The sequence below is a fragment of the Aplidium turbinatum genome, chromosome 17 (assembly GCF_918807975.1).
Source record: "Aplidium turbinatum chromosome 17, kaAplTurb1.1, whole genome shotgun sequence".
Classification (NCBI taxonomy): domain Eukaryota; kingdom Metazoa; phylum Chordata; class Ascidiacea; order Aplousobranchia; family Polyclinidae; genus Aplidium; species Aplidium turbinatum.
Genome location: NC_137488.1, coordinates 11494308 through 11517200, shown reverse-complemented (window position 1 = coordinate 11517200; position 22893 = coordinate 11494308). Strand labels below are relative to the sequence as shown.

At 37.4% G+C, this 22893-nt stretch overlaps 3 protein-coding genes across 4 annotated transcripts in view; 2 read left to right on the top strand and 1 right to left on the bottom strand.

Annotated features, from left to right (window-relative positions):
- LOC145786569 (uncharacterized) overlaps nt 1–2153 on the bottom strand; it is a 30570-nt gene extending 28417 nt beyond the window's left edge. Inside the window, exons 1-2 of one of the 2 annotated variants that reach the window (XM_082598249.1) lie at nt 2051–2153; nt 1674–1763 (exon numbers count right to left, since the gene is read on the bottom strand). The gene's annotated coding sequence lies outside the window, so the exon portion shown is untranslated. The remainder of the gene's footprint in view (nt 1–1673; nt 1764–2050) is intronic. The other variant, XM_082598250.1, reaches the window with a different exon arrangement.
- On the top strand, nt 955–12220 carry LOC145786568 (mitofusin-2-like). The gene is made up of 15 exons (XM_082598247.1): nt 955–1166; nt 2290–2367; nt 4141–4401; nt 4913–5016; nt 5842–6013; nt 6182–6320; nt 6780–6964; nt 7284–7356; nt 7603–7806; nt 8264–8443; nt 8853–9018; nt 9449–9540; nt 9671–9811; nt 10230–10435; nt 10637–12220. The coding sequence occupies exons 1-15, from the start codon at nt 990–992 to the stop codon at nt 10871–10873; spliced, it is 2415 nt and encodes an 804-aa protein (XP_082454373.1). The 5' UTR covers nt 955–989; the 3' UTR covers nt 10874–12220.
- A 3079-nt stretch (nt 12221–15299) lies between these two features.
- On the top strand, nt 15300–19560 carry LOC145786494 (p53 and DNA damage-regulated protein 1-like). The gene is made up of 4 exons (XM_082598159.1): nt 15300–15387; nt 15929–16095; nt 17031–17281; nt 18312–19560. Exons 3-4 carry the CDS (start codon nt 17063–17065, stop codon nt 18489–18491), a joined length of 399 nt encoding a protein of 132 aa, XP_082454285.1. The 5' UTR covers nt 15300–15387; nt 15929–16095; nt 17031–17062; the 3' UTR covers nt 18492–19560.
- The last annotated feature ends 3333 nt before the right edge of the window (nt 19561–22893 follow it).

Below are 22893 nucleotides of genomic sequence, written 5' to 3'. Positions count from 1 at the left end.
AATATGTATTAATAAAAAAAAAAATTAAAAAGATGATGCCCAAAACATTGGGGGGGCAGCTGCCCCGCCTGCCCCCCCCCTGCCGGCGCCACTGGCTACAACCCACATCAAGATAACACTTTGCCAGACGCACTTTGAGCGAATTAAACAGAATACATCTGTGGGCGAATTAACATGATCAGAAAAACTGTCAAAATCGCCGCTTTTCTCTTTACCAACAGCAAGAGTCTTGGCCTTGATCCAAGACTAAAACGAAAAAGAAAGTCTCATGATGCGACAGGCCGAAGTCAGAAATTTCGATCGTGACTTAATCGGCTGTTTAGCAATGGCTGCTTTGACACTAATAATAGCTATGAATAATAGTCATGCATTCATGCAAGATCACGATGTGGCTGGGGAAACAAACTACTACAATGCGACAAAAAGACTATAATTTATCTTTATCGATATTAAATATATGAAGAAAAAGTTTAATTAAGTCATTGTAGTAATTAAAAGAGATCAGAGATCCCTGATTAAAATTTTCAAGCAATTTTAGGATTATTTTTATATAATTGCTTCAGGCTTTCGCAGGCCGCACAGAAAGTTGTTTCGGGCCGCATGCGGCCCGCGGGCCGTAGTTTGCCCACCTCTGCTATACAACTAGCATATTTCGACCATGTAGGTATACTGTTCCTGTTTCAGACAAATAAACCATTGATTGATTGTTTGATTGCACTACAACAGCTCCATTTCAAGTTAATGCTGTAACACATTTACAAAATACGAAATTTGACTAAATAAGGCATTCAAAAATAAAATGGAAAAATTCTAAAACAAAGAGAGCGCTTAAAGATGGAAAAGGTTGGTGAAATGAATTTGTCATAAAGAAATTTTCGATGCCGCAGAGAGAAATTAAATTGGCGTCGTCTGGCAACTCTAAATTGTTTTCTGTCAGTTTTGAATGAAGTTCAGGTCAGGTATGGTGTGATTAATCTCAAAACTCTGTAATGTTAAAAGGTCATATAACAGGGCCCGCAGGGGACATGCCATCACCACTGAAACATTTCACAACTGCAAAGAAGAAAATTAACAATATATTTTCTGATATTGCTCAATACATTGAAGATTTTGGGGAATTTATCGATGATATTGGTAACAGTGAAGAAAATATTTTAATTGATGAGGTAATTAACTGTAACTTCATCATCTCAACAAAAGTTTCTTGTTGCATGTTTATTGTTATGAAAATGTTTGCAACCCATAGTTATACTTTTTAAGATTTATTTTCTACATTATAGTCATTATGTAATATGTGAAATCTTTAAAATTACGTGTATCGTACCAATAGCAATATTAGTTATATTTCCTAGCACTATGAGCCATTGCAGCATAATTAGATTTTAAATTCCTTATCATTTTGATGTATTCTGTATCAGCATGCTTATGTTATCGTTGAATGGTTTAGGCGTCGGTTCACATTTTCATATGACTGTTTTGGCATCCTGCTTTAACTATCTCCAGTAAGGACGTGGCTATATTAACTTTACCAGTATTGCCAGATAAAGAATTCTTTTTAAATTTAACAAAAATTCTTGCGCCGACAACAAAGCCTTTATCTTAATCCTAACCCTAGTAACACCTGCTACGAAACATTGCTTTTTAATTACAACTATGGCAACAAGTGTAAGTACCGTATAACCACTTTGTTCCAGTCAGTATTTTTTTGAGTGGATGGTTTGTCGTGACAGGTAATTATTTATGACACATAGTAGGTGGCAGACCTGATAAAAACACAACATATTATTAGCTGTATAAACCAGGCTGAGGTCATACTTGTCATGTAATTACCGGTAATAATGTTAATATATTCTGCTGCAAAACAGTTATTGCTGTATTCATGTGTGCTGTAGCTGCATTACTTTATTCTGCTAAAATACAGCTAGGTTGCAAACTAAAATCAAACTGAAGTGAACACCAGAATAAAAGCTGCTAATGAACATGACAAACTTCAGCAAAAACAAATGTTATTCAAAACAATATCACGTTGTATTAACATTTCATAACTCACCAAAATTGCTTCCCTGATCCAACATGTTAGTCAGGCTCCATTGAGTTAAACTGATTTAACATTCACAGCTAACTCAATGGCTAGGCTATCAGTTGTAGTCTTTTACAACTTCCTAAAATTTGAAGGATTTTTTATCATTTATGTTGTTACATTGTCATGTCACAAATTGATCAAGTTGTGGTTTCACAATAACATAGAAAATGTAGTTTCACATAACTGCTATTTTAAATTTATTTAAGGAATTGGAAAATGAAATTCTGACAGCTTTGGAGAAAGTCAATGGAATTAAAGACATGATCTCTCGTAACCATATGAAGGTGCTGTATTTGCATTAAATTATAATTATTAAATACATTGTTTACATAAGTATTGGTTATGTTTTCAGCAATTTTTCTGCTGAATATATGCAACACCAACATTTATTTAAGTTATTAATAAAGTAATGAGCATTTTGTGGAATCAACTATTTATGATACATTGATTTAGTCAACTATTATATATGAAAAGATATATAATTAGGTACAGGCCTCGAAATTCCGGCGGACATGACCTCCGGAATGACCTTGAATGTCTGCCGAAGCCGACTCATTGGTCGGTCATAAATGACCGCCGCAAAATTCTTGACAAAAATAAAGCTAATGCAGTAAAAATATATTTTAAATTTGAATTGTTACAATTTTTGTTTAACGCGAACAAATACAGAGCTGAAACGATAATAGTACAGGCAATTGCTTTAAAGATCACATTAGAGTGGCGTGGTTAACAAGCTGATGGCAAAAAGTAGCCATTTTTACATCATTTCAACGCCTTGCAATGTTGCCTTGAAATAAAGTTGTCTGAACTTTTCAGCGGGATCATCATCATCATAATCCATCGTCGGTTTGTTCCCCACTAGTGGGGGTGGCCGATTGTTTCCGCGCAGCAATTGTCTTAATCCCTTTTCTCCATTTCACCCTGTCCCTTGCATCTTCCTCCTTCAGTCCGACTTTTTTAAACTCATCCTTTACTTGTTGTTTCCACGTTCTTCTTGGACGACCGCGTTTCCTCTTCCCATCCACTTTTAGATCTAGTGCCTTTCTAAGAAAACTTCCTTCCTCCCTCCTTATCACATGTCCATACCATCTTACTCCATTTGCCCTTGCCAGTTGGCTGGCAAGGATATGTATTGGCATGGCGAGGATATGTATGGCGAGGATATTGGCATGGCGAGGATATGTATTCTAATTTTAACAATGAGGATTATTGCGTTACATTGATCGTTTGTTAAAAAGAAACGTCACAGAAAGCAAGTCTCAGCTGGGTTCCGCACGTGCTTAGGCGAATGTAGCGACCTTATTCACGCTGATACTGATAGAAATAGAATTTCTGCACAGAAGGGAGGGTGTTAGACTAACACTATTGTGTTAGTTAGTTAACACTAACACTATTGAGTCACTAATGCGCATTTGTCTGGACGGTCCTGACATGGAGATTTACAACCCGCGCCGGCAGTAATCGCTTGGCACAACAATTCTATAACCGGAAAACCACGGAATAGGTGATCGTAGTTGCTTTTGTAATAAGGAAATTTGGATTGTTGTTTTCAATTGTGTTTATTGCGTGATTACACGACTGTCATTAACGCACTGATTTATTTGCAAGCAATCTGCTCCAGTACCTATACTTCAGGGTCAGTTAATTAAGCCATCAACCATTGTAGAGTTATTCTGTTGTAGAAAATCTTCTTCTACAAACACGACTACACAATACTGTAGTGTGATTTTGTGCAAAATCTACATGTAAAAAATATGTCCGGTTGAGATATTAAATGTCCGCTGAAAGGGCCAGTCAGGTAGGACATGCTTGACCGCCGGAAAAAAGTACAAATTTCGAGGCCTGAGGTATGTTGTTTTATGATGTATAGGATAATTTTATATATGGTCTTGTATTTAAACATTTTAACAAGTTGACTTTGACCCATCACTCAGATGTGTGCTTATTTTCTTTTTTTTTCTAGTTAGTTTCTCAGCGATTGCCATTGTTTCTGTCAATTTACTGTTAGTAAAGGATATCGCGCTTTCTAATATTTCTGACTTAAGTTTTCCTTCTAGGTTGTATTTTTTGGCCGTACAAGCAATGGCAAGAGCACTGTCATCAATGCTATGTTGTGGGATAAAATTTTACCAAGTGGAATTGGACATACAACAAATTGTTTCTTGTCTGTGGCTGGTTGTAATGATGATAAAAGTGGTGCAGATGGTGGAGGGTATTTGCTTTGTGGAGGTTCAGACGAAAAGCGAAATGTAAAAAACGTAAATCAGCTTGGCCATGCACTCAGCGATGGAAGCATGTCCAACGACAGTTTGATACAGGTTGGCTTTAGCTTGCTAGTTCTGAAGTTTCAAAAATTATCAGCTTCTTACTTCCAAGTAGGCTGTTGAATGTTTCAGGCAACCCTTTTCAGATGCACAGTGCACACGCACGGTGTGGAATTAAAGTTATTTAATTTTTCTTTATTCACTTCTTTGTATATGACAATCATTATATTATATATTTTTTCTTTTACATCAAATATAGTTATTACTTTCTGAAACCTCTACACTACAGCCTGTTTCACTCTAAAAGAAGGGTCATCTGAAGGTAATTATTCAAATAGAAAATGATTCAAAAAATTTTATTATTTTTATTATGATTAGAAAATGAAATAGAAATAGATTCTATTTGAATAAGGCCCTTTTGTTGGTCCCCCTTTTAGGGTGAAACAGGCTGTAGAGGTGTTAGAAAGTAATAACTATACATACGGTACTTGAAGTAATTTGCTCTGCTTGGCATTGACCACTTTTTGTAGTATTAACAGTATTTATTGTTTATATTTTCTTTTAGATATTTTGGCCTAAAAGAAAATGTGCCTTGTTAAAAGATGAAGTAGTTCTTCTTGATAGCCCCGGCATTGATGTTAGCTCTGACTTAGATCAATGGATTGACAAGTAAGGCGATTTAGAACTTTTTGATATTGTTCATTGCAATGTGTTGCTGAATCATCCAGTCGTTTTTGTAACATTGCATGAAAACTGCCACTGCTGCAAGACTTCATTTGCAATAGCTATTTGCTGTGTGTAAAGGTCTTCAAGGCATTGAACTCACCTAATGAAATAGACTTTACTGAGAATAGCACCTAAATGACCATGCGCTTCACATAAATATCCTGACGCCACAGTGTGCACACCTATTTAGCAGGACCCTGATGTTTCAGGATGAAAACCAAATGGATGATGATGATGACAGTTAAAGAAGCCAGGTTTTCATCCCGAAACATCAGGGTTGGCCAGTTGTCTGCAGTGACTCCTCCATGTCCATTGTTGGCATCTTCAATTTTCACGTTTCAGTTAACTGTCTGCACCTAAAAGACGTGCTCCGAAAATTATACATGTATAATATAATATAACAATGTTTAATCATGAAACACACAATCAGATACACTTTACTCGGAATACCATCTAAACTGCCTGATGCCACAGTGTAAGCGCTCATGTGCTTGTGCCTACAAAACGTGCTCCGATTTTCTTTTGCCACATTAGATATATTTCTTTACTTTTCACCTTTTTTTCATTGAATATTCAACTGCTGCTTCTGCAGTTCAGAGCTACACACTGATTCATGTTTTTAATGCAGTATGCTATACACCGCGTCTGGTTAAAACTACTTATTATTGTTAAATTGTATTCAGCTTGTAACTTTCCACTGTGGTTGTGGTGGTGTGTTTATCTTGAGTCAATGGCTGCCTTCACAAAATTATTCTTGTTGCATTTCAGTTACTGCTTGGACGCCGATGTTTTCATTCTCGTTGCAAATGCCGAGTCCACTTTAATGCTGGCCGAAAAAAACTTCTTCCATCGCGTTAACAAAAAACTTTCAAAGCCTAACATGTTTATCTTGAACAACAGATGGGATGCTTCTGCTTCGGAACCCGAATTAATGGAAGAGGTACGACTTGTTTTTGGGGTGTTACTTCTGGCATTCCTCAGCTAGCACAGTGTACTATATTAAGTACCGTCTCATAACGTTTAAGAGATATCAAAAGGACATTGTTATCTGACATTAGATTCAGTCATGTTGTAATCCTCGTTAACTTGGCTTTGCAATTATGACCAGGTCCGGCAGCAACACTTAGAACGAGGTGTATCGTTTCTAGCTGACGAGCTAAAAGTCGTGACCCAGCAGCAAGCGAAAGATAGAGTGTTCTTTGTATCCGCCAAAGAAACGCTGCAATCACGGATGCAAAGACTTCAAGGTGTCATTTTGATATAATTGAAAGCACGATTCAAATTTGCTTGGAAATAAATTCAGTATATTAACAACTCGGGAAGAGAGGTAACTTTTTCCACCATAAGCAGACAAAACTCACCAACAACATGGCATTTAACATGATAAAAGGAAAAAAAAAACAGCAAACATTTTCGGCTGCAAATCTAGCCCTTGTCAAGCATTTAAAAGTAACAAATTCCGCATTAACTACGAAATGCTAAAGAAACAATAGTTTTAAACAGTCCAAGAACATAAATACCGTACATGAAATTAACAATTTGTTTATCTTTTTTTTTTTAATGTCTTGAAAATAATTGTACTTTTCAAACCAAACAAAGGAAACCGGAATAAAATTTTAATGTAGATTTTTTCATTCGGTATGATTCGTTTGTCTGGGCATTGTGAGCGATACAATTTTCCATCTCAGCAATTTGTTTCTTTGAAGGTAATAAAGAACTGTCTTCCCCAATGGCTGATGGGCACCAGGCTCGACTGATGGAGTTCACACAGTTTGAACGAGAATTTGAAGAATGCATTTCTCAATCAGCTACACGCACAAAATTTGAACACCACTGTCAACGTGCTGCCAAGATTGTTGAAACTCTGAATACCAGGGCTCAATGGCTCCACGTAAGACCTAGAGCAGTAGTTTTAAACGGAGTTTCCGGGAACACCCTCAGGTCCCCAAAGAAAAACCCGGTGATTCCAACAAGGAATATCAAATGCACTTTCGTGCACATCCTCTTTCTTGTGTCACACAGAGACGCGGGGCGAGTCCTCTTTAAAAACACGGGCCTCTGGGGCTAAAAAGTCAAGAATCACTGACTTAGTGCTCGGTGCATTTGTTTTCAAAGTTTGTGAAATAATTTAAGTGTATATCTAAAGATAACATGAGAGAAATGATGATTGAAGTTTGAAAGTGTATTGTTATTTTAACGTCTACTTACAGTCTCGATCAACAGAGCTGATGAAAGAATGCAACAGTCGGATGCAATCCTTAGAAAATCGCTTAAAATACACAGGTCAGTCGTGAAATACTTTTCTCAGTATTCTTATTGTTTTTCAAAACGGAGCTATTTTGGTGAATAGTTTAACATTCTGGTTTAGTCATTGTTGTAGCAGTTGTCTTTATTAAAAAAACTGTTGCAAGTCATTTTTGCAGTAATTTTATTTTAGAGTCAGAGTTCCTACGCTTCTCTCAATGTTGGAAGCTACTAATTGTTGCTACTTTGTAGATTCTTTGAGACAGTTTTTGTTTCAATTTTTAGATCATCAAATGGAGGCCATCACCGAAGAATGCACGAGTCGCATTGCACGTTTGACTGCTGAGGCAGAACAGCAAGTTAGAGCGGCCATGAGTGACGAAATACGTCGTCTTCCTTTATTGGTCGATGAGTTTCAACGACCTTTCCATTCCAATCCCATGGTTCTCAAAGTTTTCAAAGCAGAACTGTATAGACACGTTGACGACGGTAAATCGAAGAGATGACATTTATTAGAAGTAGTCCCTGCTTTTTTGCAGCTCACAACTCACATACACGTATTCAAAAACACCGTTACGGAACTAGAACCAAATGAACTTATTGTACGAACAGAGACGAAAATGCTGGGTGCGAAAAAGATTGTTTCGTTTTCAATGTAATAACTTATCTGAGAAAGACCTTATTTCTTCATTATCGTCAAGCAAATACCGTTTACCTTTAATCAGGGTGAAATAAATTGAGTGGACAATGGGCATATTTGCTAAACGAAAAGCGGCGAGAGAAAGGAACTAACCGCCTTAATCTCGTTAGTGCTAAAGGTGTAGTGTTATGATAACCTGATCTTCTCGATGCTCAGATTATTGAGCCTTTAACTACCTAGCATCAATGATGTCCTCAATGACAACGAAATTAAAGATCTGAATTCACTTCTGTTCACATTGGTCAGGTCTTGGTCGGAATCTATCTGCAAGATGCAGCGTTGCCTTGCAGAAGGAGATAGATCGGAATAGAGGAGAAATGATCGAAAGCATTCGTCCTCTTCTCACTGCATCCCCTGCTCTTACTCCTGATGAAGGTTCGGAGGATTCTAGCTGTGTTGACACGAAAAAAACAATCACAGCTCAAAGTAAATGTTTTTGTTAATTTGAAGGAGCGCTAATACACGGAGCTGTAAAGCTTCTGGATTACTAACTTTCGTTTCCACTATCGAATCTGGTTCTGCATAACTCAAATAATAATAATTAATAATATCTTCCTAATAACATCTGCTGTGCTCTAATAATATCTTAAATAAATCATCTCTTTTATTGGTTAGTTGATATAAATTTCATATTAAAACACAATTTAAGACTTTTAACCAGAGTGAACACGTTGTTTACCGTTTGCTGATGTCAATTTATCTCAACGAAAGATGGTCTTTCTCAGTTGTTTGACAGCTCGTCCTTTACGTAGAACTTCTGCTGATTAAATGTAAAAAGCGTTCTGAAGCAACTGTTGATGACCGTGTTTATGTTTAACTTCTTTTCATCCTGCAGCTAAACCGTTTCATCATCCTCCTGTGTTTCGTTCTCTGGTGCGATCCGCTTCGTTACAGCCCAGCTTTGATATGTCCTACGACATCAACTGTGCCGGTTTATGTGCTGACTTTCAAGAAGACATTGAGTTTAAGTTTTCCTTGGGCTTCACACAGCTTATGTCAAAGTGAGTGATCCTTGTAAAACTAACACATCAGTTTTTTTCTTGAATGAATTGCAGTGTAGGACACCCTTTCGTGCGAGTAACTTCACGATGGTTATTTTCTATTTGCTCGAGACAGAATTCTAAAAAAAGAGTTCTCTATATTACAAATAAAGTAATGCAGGCCTATAGTGTATTTTATTTAATGGTTTTTATTAAACAGAGAGAATCGTATTTGTTATGAGTATAAACGTACATATTCGTGTACTTGCCGGAGTGTACAGTTGATCAATACCTGATCTAGCTTCTTACAGAAGCCAGTCAGTCGTGTTAGTTTGACCGATCGTCTGAATAAATATATTTTATGCAAGAGTTTAGCTTTCAACCTAAATAATGCATCATGCTTTTTAAACATATTTGTTAATTTTGCTGGTAATAGCTGAAACATTTTTAGGTTTATTGGACAGAAAAACGCTAGGAGAGTGCGCCTTGGTGGAATTGCTACAGACATACCTGGGCCTCATCAAACTGGTCCAGCCACGCAATGTAAGATCCGGGTTTCAAACTCTAACTTTCAAACAATTTAAGTTACTTTGCACTGTTCAAATTTGAATTTGAGATTATCTGTTGAAAATTTGGTGTCGTCATCATTAATAAAATCTATTCCATCTTGTAGATCATCCTGCTCTTCCTGCGGATCATGTGGGTGTGCATGGTGTAGTTGAACCTGTTGTCCCAGAAGACTTGATTTGGTCGTTCGCGTCTGGATATCTGAAATTCACCGAATCTCACTCGACCTTGTTGGTGGTTTGCTTAGGTACGATGTGATCAACTTGGCGGATTTTAATGTTTGTTTTGTTAACTGGTGTTTTCTTGCACTGTCATGAAAATCTTTCGCTTTCTGGAACTGCTATTTAAAAGAAAAAAGAAAGTTTATTTTGTTTAGAGGAATATAACAGGAAGTTTGTTCCTCTGTTTTTTTTGTTTTTTTTTGCTACGTTGGCCGAGTTGTAAAAGCACTCGTGCGATGCTTAAACTCCACCGGCTTGACACCTGTCGACAGTATGCGGCTGTTTCTTGGTAAAACACTGCCATACTGAAGGCGGACAGTGGACACGAAGATTGGCGTTTTTGCTTTCTCGTCCTCTTAGTATAACTCTTGAACTACAGGCATAAGCTTGGATGCGATAATTTATTTTTTTTTGTCAAAATTTTCACTATATTTGCCTCTGCAGGAATGCTGCCCTGGGTTTGTTGGAAAGCTGTTGGTTGGAAAGCGCTGGCGTTTTCATCAGTGTCCTACTGTGCCCTGTTTGCTTACGAGCGGCTCACGTGGAACTCACGTGCGAAGGAGAGAGCACTAAAGCGTCAATTTGTTGAACATGCAACCGACAAATTGAACTTGGTCATTAGCTTCACAAGCTCGAGCTGCTCTCGTCAGGTGAGAATGTTTTTAAACGCAACATCTGGGGCAATTTCTTTATAGTCGCTCTGTAAAAATCAAGTTCAGAGTTGCTTCTTGTAAAATATTGTTCAGAGAGGGATTAATTTCTAAGAACAAGATGTGTTAGCTTGAATTAAGGCTTCAACTTCTATTTACTGAGATTTCTGGATGCTGATGCAAAAATGTTTTTCTGTGAAGGTGAAAGACGAGCTGAAAGCCACATTTGATCACTTGCGTGAAGACGTTGACACCGTAAGAGAGGATATCAAAACGGAATGTTTGAATTTACAAGGCGCTTTCCGTCACTTAGCTGCCGTTCAAAACCAATCGAAAACTCTTCAAAACAAAGCTGGGTGGTTGGTTTTAGAACTGGAGTCTTTTACAAAAAAATACCTTGATTCACCTCCTGTTTTTGTTGCAACCGATGACACCTAGACTGTTTTTCTTATTTAATTGGGCCTATGCATTGGCGGATCCTGGGGGAGATTGCACCCCCTAAAGCACAGAAAAGGAACTTTATTTAAGGTACATTTGCAAGGTCAGATTACTGTAGTGTGCACAGTACACATTATTATGTTTTTTTGAAATCGCCCTTTCCCCCCTCCGTTAAAGCTACTTGCTGGACCCGTCCTGGACCTATGTGTTTTGCTTTGTGGCAGTTAGCCTAGGGGATTTTTCTGTTTTTTTTTTTAATTTTAATATATAGCCGACAAATGGTACATTGCTCTTAGTCGGAAGAAAAAGATCATCAACCTTCACTTTCAACGTGCTACCGTGTTCTAATTGTCATACTGTATTTTAACTGCTCTTGTGAGAAGATTAATTCTAAGTGTTTTTGCTGCGTTTTTCTATTGCGCATATCCTTGGAAGGTGCGGTCTTGACTTCATCTTTGCGTAATTTTAAAGTGTGCCTATTGATTGATTTGTTTTTGTTGTTGTAAATTTATGAAATTAGTGTGTACTTTTTGTGATAAGTTATTCGACTGCCGATAAAAAGTTGTTTCAGTATTTGAAGCAAGAGCCAAGTGTATGAGTATTTGCGCTAGAACAATGGCTTCAAAGTGATGTCTCCAGTGCTCACCGTATTGAAGAGCATATGTGATTTTGCGATCTCCGATTATTTTACAAAATAAGCACCTTGGAGGTTGATTTAATATTTCTTAGTTTGTAAGCTATTGAAAATTGGCTTTTACAGAACTTATGACGATTCTTTCAATTTTGGTAGAAAAAATGTGGGACAAAAATGACATTATTTGTAATAAAACGCTATTTTAACGTAACTTATGAATTAAACCAACTGTCTTGTGAAGTTTAATCATCGTGTCAAAACACAAAATTGAAACAGTAACGAATGTAGTATTTTTTTTAACCATTAATAATGTCAGTCAATTGTTTTTATAGATTGCTTACATAGCTGACCAATAGAACAAGGAGGTGTCTCCAATGGGACACTTTTATCAGATAGGCTACATCAATCAATTGTTGAAGCTTGAACGTATGGGAATATGAAACTCGGGAGAAGAAAAGGTTGAACTTGTTTTTTGGTTTTTATCAGTAAAAACACCTCTTTTCACACAAATAAAATAAAACGCTATAAAGCTTTAGCGATAAAAAACCTAAAAGAGACATAGTTTGCCATGATCTACAGCAGCGATTTTCAGCACAGGGGCCAAATTTAAAACCAAACGTTTTGTAAAGGGCTGCAACAAAAGAAATGCAATTTAATGTGTAAGTTGATTTTGGCTTTTAACAAGTTTCCCACCACGAGGGGTAATATTGAGAAGATGCAGTATTCAAAAGCTGGTTAAAATGATGGTTCGTCAATTGATTGCGACAGTTGGATTTAATTCCAACTATTTTACCTCACACACGTAAGCTAAATGATGTTAAATCAAAAACAGAAGCGTTTTTCAGCAAGTTTGGATACTGAGACTCTGAGTGCGATGTTACATCAAAAACTGTGGCATTTTGCAGCATTGGCTAGCAGGTTGAGATACTTTCTCTCAGATACGACTCGAAAACGCAAGTAGATGATCTTATTTGAATGCTTGTGTCAGCTTCACGTCTGACTGCAAATGTAGCAGCTCCAGCTGAAAATCATTGTGCACGATGGCTGCGTTTATTGCCATAGATGTTGCAAATATTTTTATCAAGGGCAGGAAAAAATTGATACCGTTAATGCGACTTTCAAATTTATCAATCATGGCGCTAATAAGCCTATTGTACTTTCGAATGATTTGTTGACTTGGTGCTCTGGCGTCGTTATTGAACAGCAGTGAACACGAGCACGTCTCCACAGTCGAGAACCGCATCTGACAAAAGTGCTTAAACTTGCGATGATCAAGCGCATTTGCAGTTTGAATCAATCCAGTTTGCTGTTGATGTGACGATTTCTATCACAATAGACATCTTTAGTGACTTAACAGCGATATTTCTTTCGTGTAAAATACAGTGGTGCCACATCACAGAGGTAAGATTTTCTTCTTCAAGCCATCTGTTAAAACATGGTAAAACACTCAACTGCTGCAACGGAACACAACTTTGACGGGTCCAAATGTGATTCTAAAAAACTTGAACGACATTCACGAAACGTAGGCTATAGCTTATCTCTTGTGTTATGCCGTGAATGGAACGCAAATTGAGAAATTTCTCGCAAATTTTAAAGTCTGGCAGAATTCCTCTGATAAACATAGAAAATTGCTCTGTAGCCTACCCGTAGGCCTATACTGCGGAGAAACTTTATTAAAAGGCAATTTCTTTATTAGCACCAGGATTAGCACGTAGGCTAAGTTATGTGACAACGATGTATTTTCGCTGTTTTGGACAGTTCATTGTACGCAAATAATATTTCTTGCTGCATCGATGTGAGGCGCAGAAAAGAAATGTTTTCAGACTTTTATACCAAAACTACCAAGAATAACCTATCAAAGCTTTGTCGTTCCGATGCTAGAGATTCAAAACCAATCTGTCAAAACTGCATTGAATCTCGTGCCGCAGTAAAATATATAGCCTACAGTACTTTATTTAGTAAATTCTTCTGTTTACAAAGTAAGATTTTTAGTATGCAGTAAATATAGTTTGAACAGCCCTGAGTTTGAAATAGTGCGTATTTATGAGTCCGCCCCGTTAGCTCAGTGGTTGCGCGCCCGGCTCAAGATCACGCGGCGCTGGTTCGACTCTCGGGGTGTGCGCTTGAGCAAGGCACTTCATGACTGCTCTCCATTCAGCAGCACCTAGTGAATGGTATAATTCCCCGGCAACAATCGGAAAACTTCACTGTCAATCTCGGTAACCGGCCCTGCGTCAAGGGCCTCCATAAGTATGCGAAACTACCAGGAATAACCTATTAAGGTTTTGTCAGTCCGAGGATAAAGATTTAAAACCAACCTTATTAATGGTTTGGTTAAAATTAAGGTTAATGCAAGTGGAAGCAGTAAACCCTTGAGAAACTTGCTTGCCATATTTTTCAGTCATGCTTCAGTTGTTTCTACTTGAAAATTCTGCAGAAAGCAGAAAGGTGCGTTTGTGTGCTTTAGTGCTGAGCAGTTTTCTATTGTCCTGCTGTTTTGTTTTTTGTGTGTCTATAGCAATGTTTTTTTTGTAAGCAATAGTATGCCTACTCCATCAGCCCGTTACCACAGAATTCCACATTCGACTGAGAGTGATTTTTATTTACCACTGCAATTTGAAAGGCCAGGAGAAAAAATTCCTTGGAGAGCCATCAGAATAGCAATAGCTCTTTTTCTTCTTGGAACAGTTCTAATAATAATTGCTTTATTACTATTATCTGGTTATATTGATAAGAAATACAGGTAAGATGAAAAAATCAATTTGTCAGTGTAACAACTTGTCATCAAGTAGGCTCGGCTACGTGGTGCCTCAATTCAATTTATTTTTTCTTTGTTGGAAAGCAACAGCAATGATAAAGTTACAAGTAGTGTACAGGAACAAAACAAGGCAATACCACAGAAGTTTAAAACGTTCATGCGATGCAGATTTAAAGGTTAAGCAGTTAAGCACGGCTACCAAACCTACAGTACCGTAACAGTTTAAAGTAAATGAATTACCGTAGTTTTGATTACAAAACATTAATTAGTTGTTGCCTCTACCAATGTGATTTGGGTTTGAGGGTTCTGACCACATGTAGTTTTTCTCTACTAGAGAGAAAGTTGTTTTAGAAGTAGATGTCAAAAATGTAAATAGGTTGGTTGGAGGTTTTGTCTGAACTTTGCTACTTTATGATATTTGGTTAAATGAAATACAAACATTAATGAAATGTATGTCGTATGACAAGGATTGTGCAAAGGATGGCAGTGAAAGACCAAAGTCAGCTTCTACGCAAGTGGTTTATCTCTGTGTATAAGCCAGGCTATTTGTCGATAGTTTAAGCTAGCAAAACTGTGCTTACTTTATTATCTTTGAGGATGAAGTTGTAGTTCGAAAATTACTTTTCACTACTTTTGCAATCAATAAACAACATTACTAATAGTGCAATTGGTAAAGCATCTGACTTGATGTACAAAAAAACTACCGTACCATATAGTTATATTGTTGGAGTGTGCACTTGAAAAGTACACTGCAAGAACTGGTCTCCATTCTATGCCACATTAGGTGAATATTTTACAGATAACATTTCATCAAATTGGAACTTCAACGTCGATGACCGGGTTCACATCAGTGGTTAAGGGCTTAAATTGGACTGTGCTACTGCAGGATTAAGCTTCCAAAAAGGTTTTCTCAGTCCAACCATTAAGATCCCATAAAATCAATCATATTGATTGATAATGACAATAGGTACCTAATAATAATTAATTGATACTAATCGTTGCAAATTGTAAATGACAGTTTTAACAAGCAGAATCACGGCTGTAATATGTTGAATTGTTGATAGTTTTTGGAATTACAAGGCAAATTTTTGGGTAAACATAAGATAAACAGTTGATAACAAGGTAAACAGTTGATAAATTACTTTGCCAGTTTTAAGTTTTAGAGTAAATGACAATTTAATCATTTTTATGACGGCTTTATAGCAAAGGTGTACTGAGCCAGGTATTTTGGACTTCTACTCGACTCCAAAATCTGTGACTCCAAACTTCATTTCTGCTCCAAGATTTTAGGGATATTGACTCCGAATGCAAACCACTTACACCTTTCTTATCCCCTGTCATTAAAAGAAAAGCATATTCGTAAATAAAAAAAATACTGCTTGGAAAAGAAAACCACAGAAGTACACAAAAATAATAAATGTGCCAAGTATAACAAACAATAAACATTTGTATGTATACTTGATTTTGTATCAACTGGCAAAAAATCAGACTCCTGCTCTTGTTTTTTTTTCCAAGAATACTCCGGCTTCTAAATACTTAAAAACTCTTTAGTTCTGTACATCTCTGCTTGTGGTAAATTATGATCATTATATGATACCATAAGAATAGTATTCACTGTGATGATATGTTATTGTTACCTCTAAACTATGTTGACAAATTTTAGTGATCGTACGTGGCCAGTGCTAGCTCTTGGACTTATTACTTTTCTGCCTGGTTTTTACCATTTACGGCTTGCATACTGCTCATGGATGGGATATAAAGGATATTCATTCGATGATATACGCGACTACAACAATTGAGCTTTATACCTGAATAAAATCTACTTTTGAGGTGCTATATGTGTTATTATTGTTCTTAGAAGTATCAATTATAATATGTAATGAAATTTTTATATGACTATTTGTGGAAATCTTTATCTTCTAAGAAAGCTTCATTTTATATGACATTTGATTCCAGCACTGTTTTAAATACAGAAATGCATAAGAAAAATTGAAATTTTGCACTTGCCATTGAAATTGTAAATACCTTTTGTTTTGGTAGAATGTTAGCACTAGAAATTGCAGACAAAATTTTGTTTAAGGTCGCACCTATCACCTATCACTTATAACTGAAAATGGCAGATGCGATACAGAAATATTGAGACGAATAGAAATAGCAAGAAACAACTTCGTGAAAATGAAAAAGACATTAACAACACGCAAAATTAACATCAACACTCGAAAACGAATTGCGAAATGCTATATATGGACTACACTACTCTACAATGCAGAAACATGGACACTGTCATCACAAATGGTTAAACGACTTGAGGCATTTGAAATGTGGATTTATAGAAGAATGCTTAAAATTTCATGGAAGGATAAAATCACAAACAAAGATGTACTATCCAGAATACAAACCAACATGGAAGTTCTACAAACAATTAAATCAAGAAAATTGAAATATTTTGGCCACATGATTCGCAATAATTCTATTCAAACACAACTACTAGAAGGAAAAATGAACGGCAAACGAAATAGGGGCAGACCACCAAGAATTTGGACTAATGATATTGAAGACTGGTCAGGACTTAACTACAAAACTGCAAAAGAAAAAGCTCAAAACAGAGAAACTTGGCGTCTCATTGCATCCAACCCTCGACGAGAGGAAGGAACTTAATGATGATGATATTGCTACTACTGTGGGTATTGTTACATATTAACTTATATATACACAAGTAATGTGTGTTGACTGTTGAGCTGTCAATTTTCATTTTCTATCACCAGATTTCCTTTGGTCTTATTTTTTGTGTTACATTATGGCACATAATCCGCAATTTGTGCTGGATTATTTAACTGAGGTGGAACTCCTTGCTGAGGATGTGCTCTCTGACAAGCAGCAAATCATTGATTTAGATAAGAAGCGAAATTGCAACAGAGAAGCATTGTCAGCTCTTCATCATAAAGTCCTTGCACCTCCACATTCTTCGACTAAAACATGGATCAATTTTGGTGGTTTATTTTTTAAAATGAAAAAGGTCAGTGTTCTTGAGCAATCAAAATTCACATTTTTTGTGTTTTCTCTATGGCGTCAAATTTTCATACTACTAAAAGTGCTGTTGCAGTGTATTTGCTTTTTGGTATTTTTGTGTGATGTTAATTCCATTGTATTGAAATTGTAGGTGTTTTTTATCACAAGCAAGTAGGCTAGTCAATTTGAGTTACAACGTGAATCCATGTATAACTTATAAATCCTTCCATGAATAAATTCATTAATCCATATAAATGAAGAGGCTGTAGTAGCTGATATGTATTACTTGCTGCTGAACGTGGAGTCTAGTCCGTCCCGTTAGCTCAGTGGTAAAGCACTCCACTCAAGATCACGCTGTGCTGGTTCTGTACTCGGGGTGTGCGCTTGAGCAACGCATTTCAGGACTGCTCTCTATGCAGCGGCAATTCTGGACGGAATAATTCCCCGGCAACAACAACAACCGGAAACTTCACTTTACTAATCTCGGTGACCGACCCTACGTCAAAAGCCTCTATCAAGGCTTTGTCAGTCCGAGGATAAAGATTCAAAAATCACCCAACCGAATGGGTCTGCTACTATTCGGTGAGTCCGATTCGGTGAGTCCGATTCGGTGAGTCCGATTCGGTGAGTCTGATTCGGTGAGTTCCTAACCTCTAACCCCTAACCCCAAACCCCTAACCCTAAAACAGCAATGATAATTAGGCTACAGTACCCGATAATTAAAAAAAAAAAATTGAAAAAATCCCCCGTTAAGGGATCGGACTCACCGAAACGGGCCATTCCGCAACCGAATACACCTGCTAACGTTACATATTCCCACATCCGCATGTAGGTGTAGTATGGTTATTTATCTACCGATCTACAAACTACCAATATTCTGTTTGTTAACTGGATTTTTAAGTCGAAGGTGTTATATATACACCTAGAACTTCACTTTTAATCCCATTTTCTTTTTCAAATTATTAGTATGCAGTTTGTGTGATCTGTAGCAGCTACAGCTTTGGTCTGTTATTGTAAAATCACTTTTGATGCTTCAGGATACTGCGATAGCTATGGTAAAGAAAGACCAACAGCAATTAGATAAAGAAATCAGCCAACTTCGAGATGGGATGAAGAAAAAAGTTGATAAACTCCGTGACGCACAAGGCAACGATGAATTGAAAGGTTTCCACCTCAATCCTTTATCGAAAGAAGAAGTCCGAGCTCTGAAACACTGATGTACGTCCAGTTTTAATCCTGTGACGTCGCCGTTACCGAGTGTGGCCGGATCCACCTCCACGTGCCGCAACCGCCTTCATATCGACCTGTCCAAAGCATCCTCTCTTGTCAAGCCGACCGTGCTACTTTCCATCTCAACTTGCCTTATTCGTTTTTTTTGGGAGGTTTTTCTTGCTTTCTTCGACCCCTGCCTTTGACCATAACATAAGCACTCGCAACTCCAGTGCTTTTCTCAAAACATCATCTTTATCAATCTCTTCTCAATACGGTTAAAAATCTTGGATCTACAGTTGCTTATGCAAGTTTAAAAAGAGAATTTGCAATGTCATTAATATTATTAGAGTTTGCCATTACAGAGTTTGCATTAATATTTGTAGTGCCATTAATATTACCAACATTGCTTTTATGATGACACTGAGCGAGTAAGTTGCACGAAACAGTCTTGTGAAGTTGTAAGTCAGATCTACAAATTCATAAAATGAAGATTCTGAAAATAATATTTTTGAAGCAAGCACATTTTTTAAACGTTTAAAATGTCGTCAACCGTTCACTAAAACTCCCGCTTTCCCGACATACAGGCCAGCTGCTAGGATATTGGGACAGGTCTGTGCATCCATCACTCAGCTCAGTCAGCTGTCAGATTATTTTTAATCTGTAAAGCAGTTTGTCAAGTGTTGCTTTCTCTTGTTGGCATTACTTTATAAACCATACTGCCGCGTAGAGATATTTTGCTACCATGCATGTATGCTTGAAGTACGAGTTGATTTCTTACACGTTTATTGTTTTAAACTTCTCTAATATTGCTTGTAAGCGATATGTTGTTCACAAACTGTTTTTGGTTCTAAGTTTTTTTTTAATACATTCGAAAAAGTGCGCGAAATAGTCTTTCGAAAACATCACTTTTTGTGGATTCAACGCGTTTGAAGTTAGACATGCAATGTTTCAACATGTGTTTTATAACCTCCTGGTGCGCCACGGAGCTGCTAAGAATCACAATGTGCGTCTTATCAATATCACAACAGGCTTCTGATATTCGCACGATGCGTGCCTAAGCGATGTCACAACAGCAACACACGTTCCCGAGTCAGGTTCACACGGTTTCGCTTTTTAGCAGTTATAATACAGTGGCTCAAACAGGAATGGACGATCTTTTTCTAACTGAATGCTATCGCTTCGGTGGGTTTCATACGCTCTTTTGTAAGAAAATTTACGCACACTTTGCACGTTAACTGGCTTCAACTTAAATTTTTATTATTGAAGAAAGTACAACCTGCATTGTTGAGAAAATGTTATCTGCATGAATGCAATTGTAGTGAAAAGAGAATTGTGGTTACCGAAGTAGAGTAAAATTCTGAAAGCGGATTTAGCTGTTTCGTGCCACAATATCAACCGAATAATTTTTTAAAACTCCACCAACCATTGATAGGTGTGATTTTGTGTGAGATTCGTTTACATCACGGGAGGGCAACCTTTTCGATACAAGGGCCCGTTGGGAAAACGCGATGCTTACTGGAGAGGCGCACTGAAAATACGCACCGATTTATATTTTAAGCTTTTAGTATAATATTAGGCTGCAAGTACATGCAGATATAAAACATCATTGCCGTTCTGTACACATGTGAATATTGAAGTTAGGGAAAAGGCTAGTTAATTGAAACAAGAAATTAGAAGAGCAAAAGTTTCAACATGATATCTTGCTAAAAAAAATAGCTAGAAGGGCCGCATGAATGTTGTCCACTCTCTGGAGCATCGTGATTGGGGACTCCGATAGTTTTATTTTATGGAGGTTAAACTTTCCCCCCCCCCCCCCAAAAATAAGTCTGAACTTTTCTTTTTTTTTTGGTTTTATTTATTTTGTGTTTGGCCGATCAAAAGAAATAAAACATTCAAGTTCGAATCATAAGAGACAGTCTGCAGAAAAACAGCTCTAGGCCTGTGAGGTGTTGACACTAAGCTGGATATTTGCCTCATGAGCTTAAAAGTGAATGAAAAACTTCGTAAATGTGCCGTAAGCGAACGGAGATTGCGGATTTGCAGTTGATATTACTATAAACCAAAAAAATTACACGAAGAGGCTTAGCGGCGGCTGCTAAGCACAAAAGCTCTTCCAGCACGCGTTAGTCGCGTGCGGCACGGATACTGATAACATCAAGCAAATTCCAAACCTATTTAGTAAACTCCTTTAATCGTTGGCTGCATCATGGCCTTGGGCGGTGAACTGATATAGCCTGATCGCAACATAAAACCTTTCATCTTTGTAGAAGTTAGTCAAACCAATGGCACCTTTACTTGATGCAATGATAAGTTTTGTCAAAATACTGATCAACGTCAATTTCTAAAAGTGCGGTAGATTGCCGGCAACAGCCTTGCTGCTCCTTCAGTTTGAAGGTCATCGGAACAAATGGAATCAAAAACAAGCGAAGAATAAAACGATTAGTTCAGAGTGTGGCTCTCGCAAATCCTATTGGGATTACGAAGGAATTTTGTACAAATTAAACCACCATTAAAACCGTTCTTCGTCAGTAGGCTAGCTTTTTTGTGGAGAAGAGAAGTCGGTGGTCTCATTCTCGGTTACTAAGCTTCGGAAAGTAAGAAGATAAGGTTGTCATCACACTAAGCCTTTGTCGCCAACGAGAGTAGAGTAGTGGCCAGTTCCTTTCTCTCGGCCGCCTTTCCTTTAGCAACTACGCACACCTAATTTTTACACCTTGGTTAAATTGCCGGTGAGCTGTAGGCTACTTGTCAACAACCAGCTTAAGCCGGGTATCGAACCAAGTTTGCAGTACTGAAGAAAAGAAGTGCAGGGGTGTAATTAAAATGCTTGCTAAACTCAAAAAGTTTTATAAAATTAGTCTTCTCAACTTTTCTCCAAAGCTGCTGTTCACTCACCGTGACAGCTCAGACGATGAACATTTGGCTTTGTCAAGCAAAAAATCGACAAAATGAAGAGTCAATCCTGTTCTCGCTGTGAGGGGTTTGGACTTTGGTCAATGCACTTCAAGAAGTAGAAATTTCATTCTATCATTATTTGTTACCGAGCCTGCGTCGGTAGTTGAACTCCTCTACAAGTATTCGAAACTAGCCTACTAGGACTAGTCGTCCAAAATTTCCAATCCGAAGATGCTTCAAGCTTGATTCAGAAGAATTTCCAGCTATTTTTCAATCTAGGCCTATAGCTGTTTCATGTCTTTCAAGCACAATAGTGGATGGTAACGGCTTTTGAATGTTCTCTTCAACACAGGACACAAATTTTCAATTTGCCTATATTTATTCTTTGTTAACATGATAGAAGAATATTTTTTTTATTTTTCTTTAATTGAAAGAGTTTACCGCTCTGACCTAAATTTTTTTTGCCCTATAGGCTACTGTTTGAAAAGGTTCATGGTTTAAAAAACGTTTTCCCAAAACGTTTTGGCGCCATCTATAAAAAAAACCCGGAGATTACCACTAGATTTCAAGAAGGGGGCGAAATGGGGCTTACACAGAAATGCAAATCTGCGTGCTCTAGTGCTGTGGTAAACTGTATCCGTTCGAGCGTAGCGCAGACGTTCTTGTCACTCGGTCACACAGCCGACGTAAAGAGACATTATTACTGTGGCTTATCCAAGTTTTCACCCGGTGGTTGAAGATTTGGATTAAGTGAATGGAAAAGCAAAGAACTCAATATTCGTGTCCACCTTCAGGCATGTCTTTAAGTGTCCCACCAAAGACACAGCCGCGTGCTCTTGAGCGGTGTCGAACCTGCGTCCTTTCGGGCTCTCATCACTTGCCTATGCAGCCGACAAGCAGCCGTACACATGAGTTGAATCAATGTAAAAAAGGATTCATTTGATGGCTTGTTCCGAATCTTTTACGATTTTGTAAAACAATGTCTTAGTTTTTTTAAGTTTAATATCCGATTTTTCGAATGTGCTTTGGTATCATGACGAAAGTAAGCTACGTTAAATATGAAGCATGTCTTGTAAGTCACGATTATCTCCAGCACAAATAAAGTCTGAAGCCGCGTGGAGGAATAACTCATTGAGATTTTAGACCTATCTTCTGATAATCTTGCTTAAAAACATACCAGAGTATGTAAACATGTAGGCCTAAAGATAGAAAGAAGCTAGCTGGTGCCATTGGCATTCTTCACCAGCTAGAGGCTGATTCTGGTAATGATATTATCTAATCAGAAAATGTAGGCCTAAATGTTTTTTTACCAAAGCAAACGATACGTTTGAAGATAAATCAACCGACTTTTTGGATTCAGTGCATACGAGCATGTATCGTATGTATCTTGATGCATATAAACGACTAACGACATTGTGGTGCATTTAAAGAAATAACTCAGACGTTAAATCAACACAAGAATATCATGTTTTCTCCAGAAAATGTTATAAAATTTACCCCGAAAATTGTCCC

Coding starts and splice junctions, on each gene's coding strand:
- LOC145786568 (XM_082598247.1), top strand. CDS start 990: ATGTTAAAAGGTCATATAACAGGGCCCGCAGGGGACATGCCATCACCA. Junction 8,444..8,852: donor AAAAACAATCACAGCTCAAA/GTAAATGTTTTT, acceptor TTCATCCTGCAG/CTAAACCGTTTCATCATCCT. Junction 10,436..10,636: donor GCTCGAGCTGCTCTCGTCAG/GTGAGAATGTTT, acceptor TTTTCTGTGAAG/GTGAAAGACGAGCTGAAAGC.
- LOC145786494 (XM_082598159.1), top strand. CDS start 17,063: ATGGCACATAATCCGCAATTTGTGCTGGATTATTTAACTGAGGTGGAA. Junction 17,282..18,311: donor TATTTTTTAAAATGAAAAAG/GTCAGTGTTCTT, acceptor TTGATGCTTCAG/GATACTGCGATAGCTATGGT.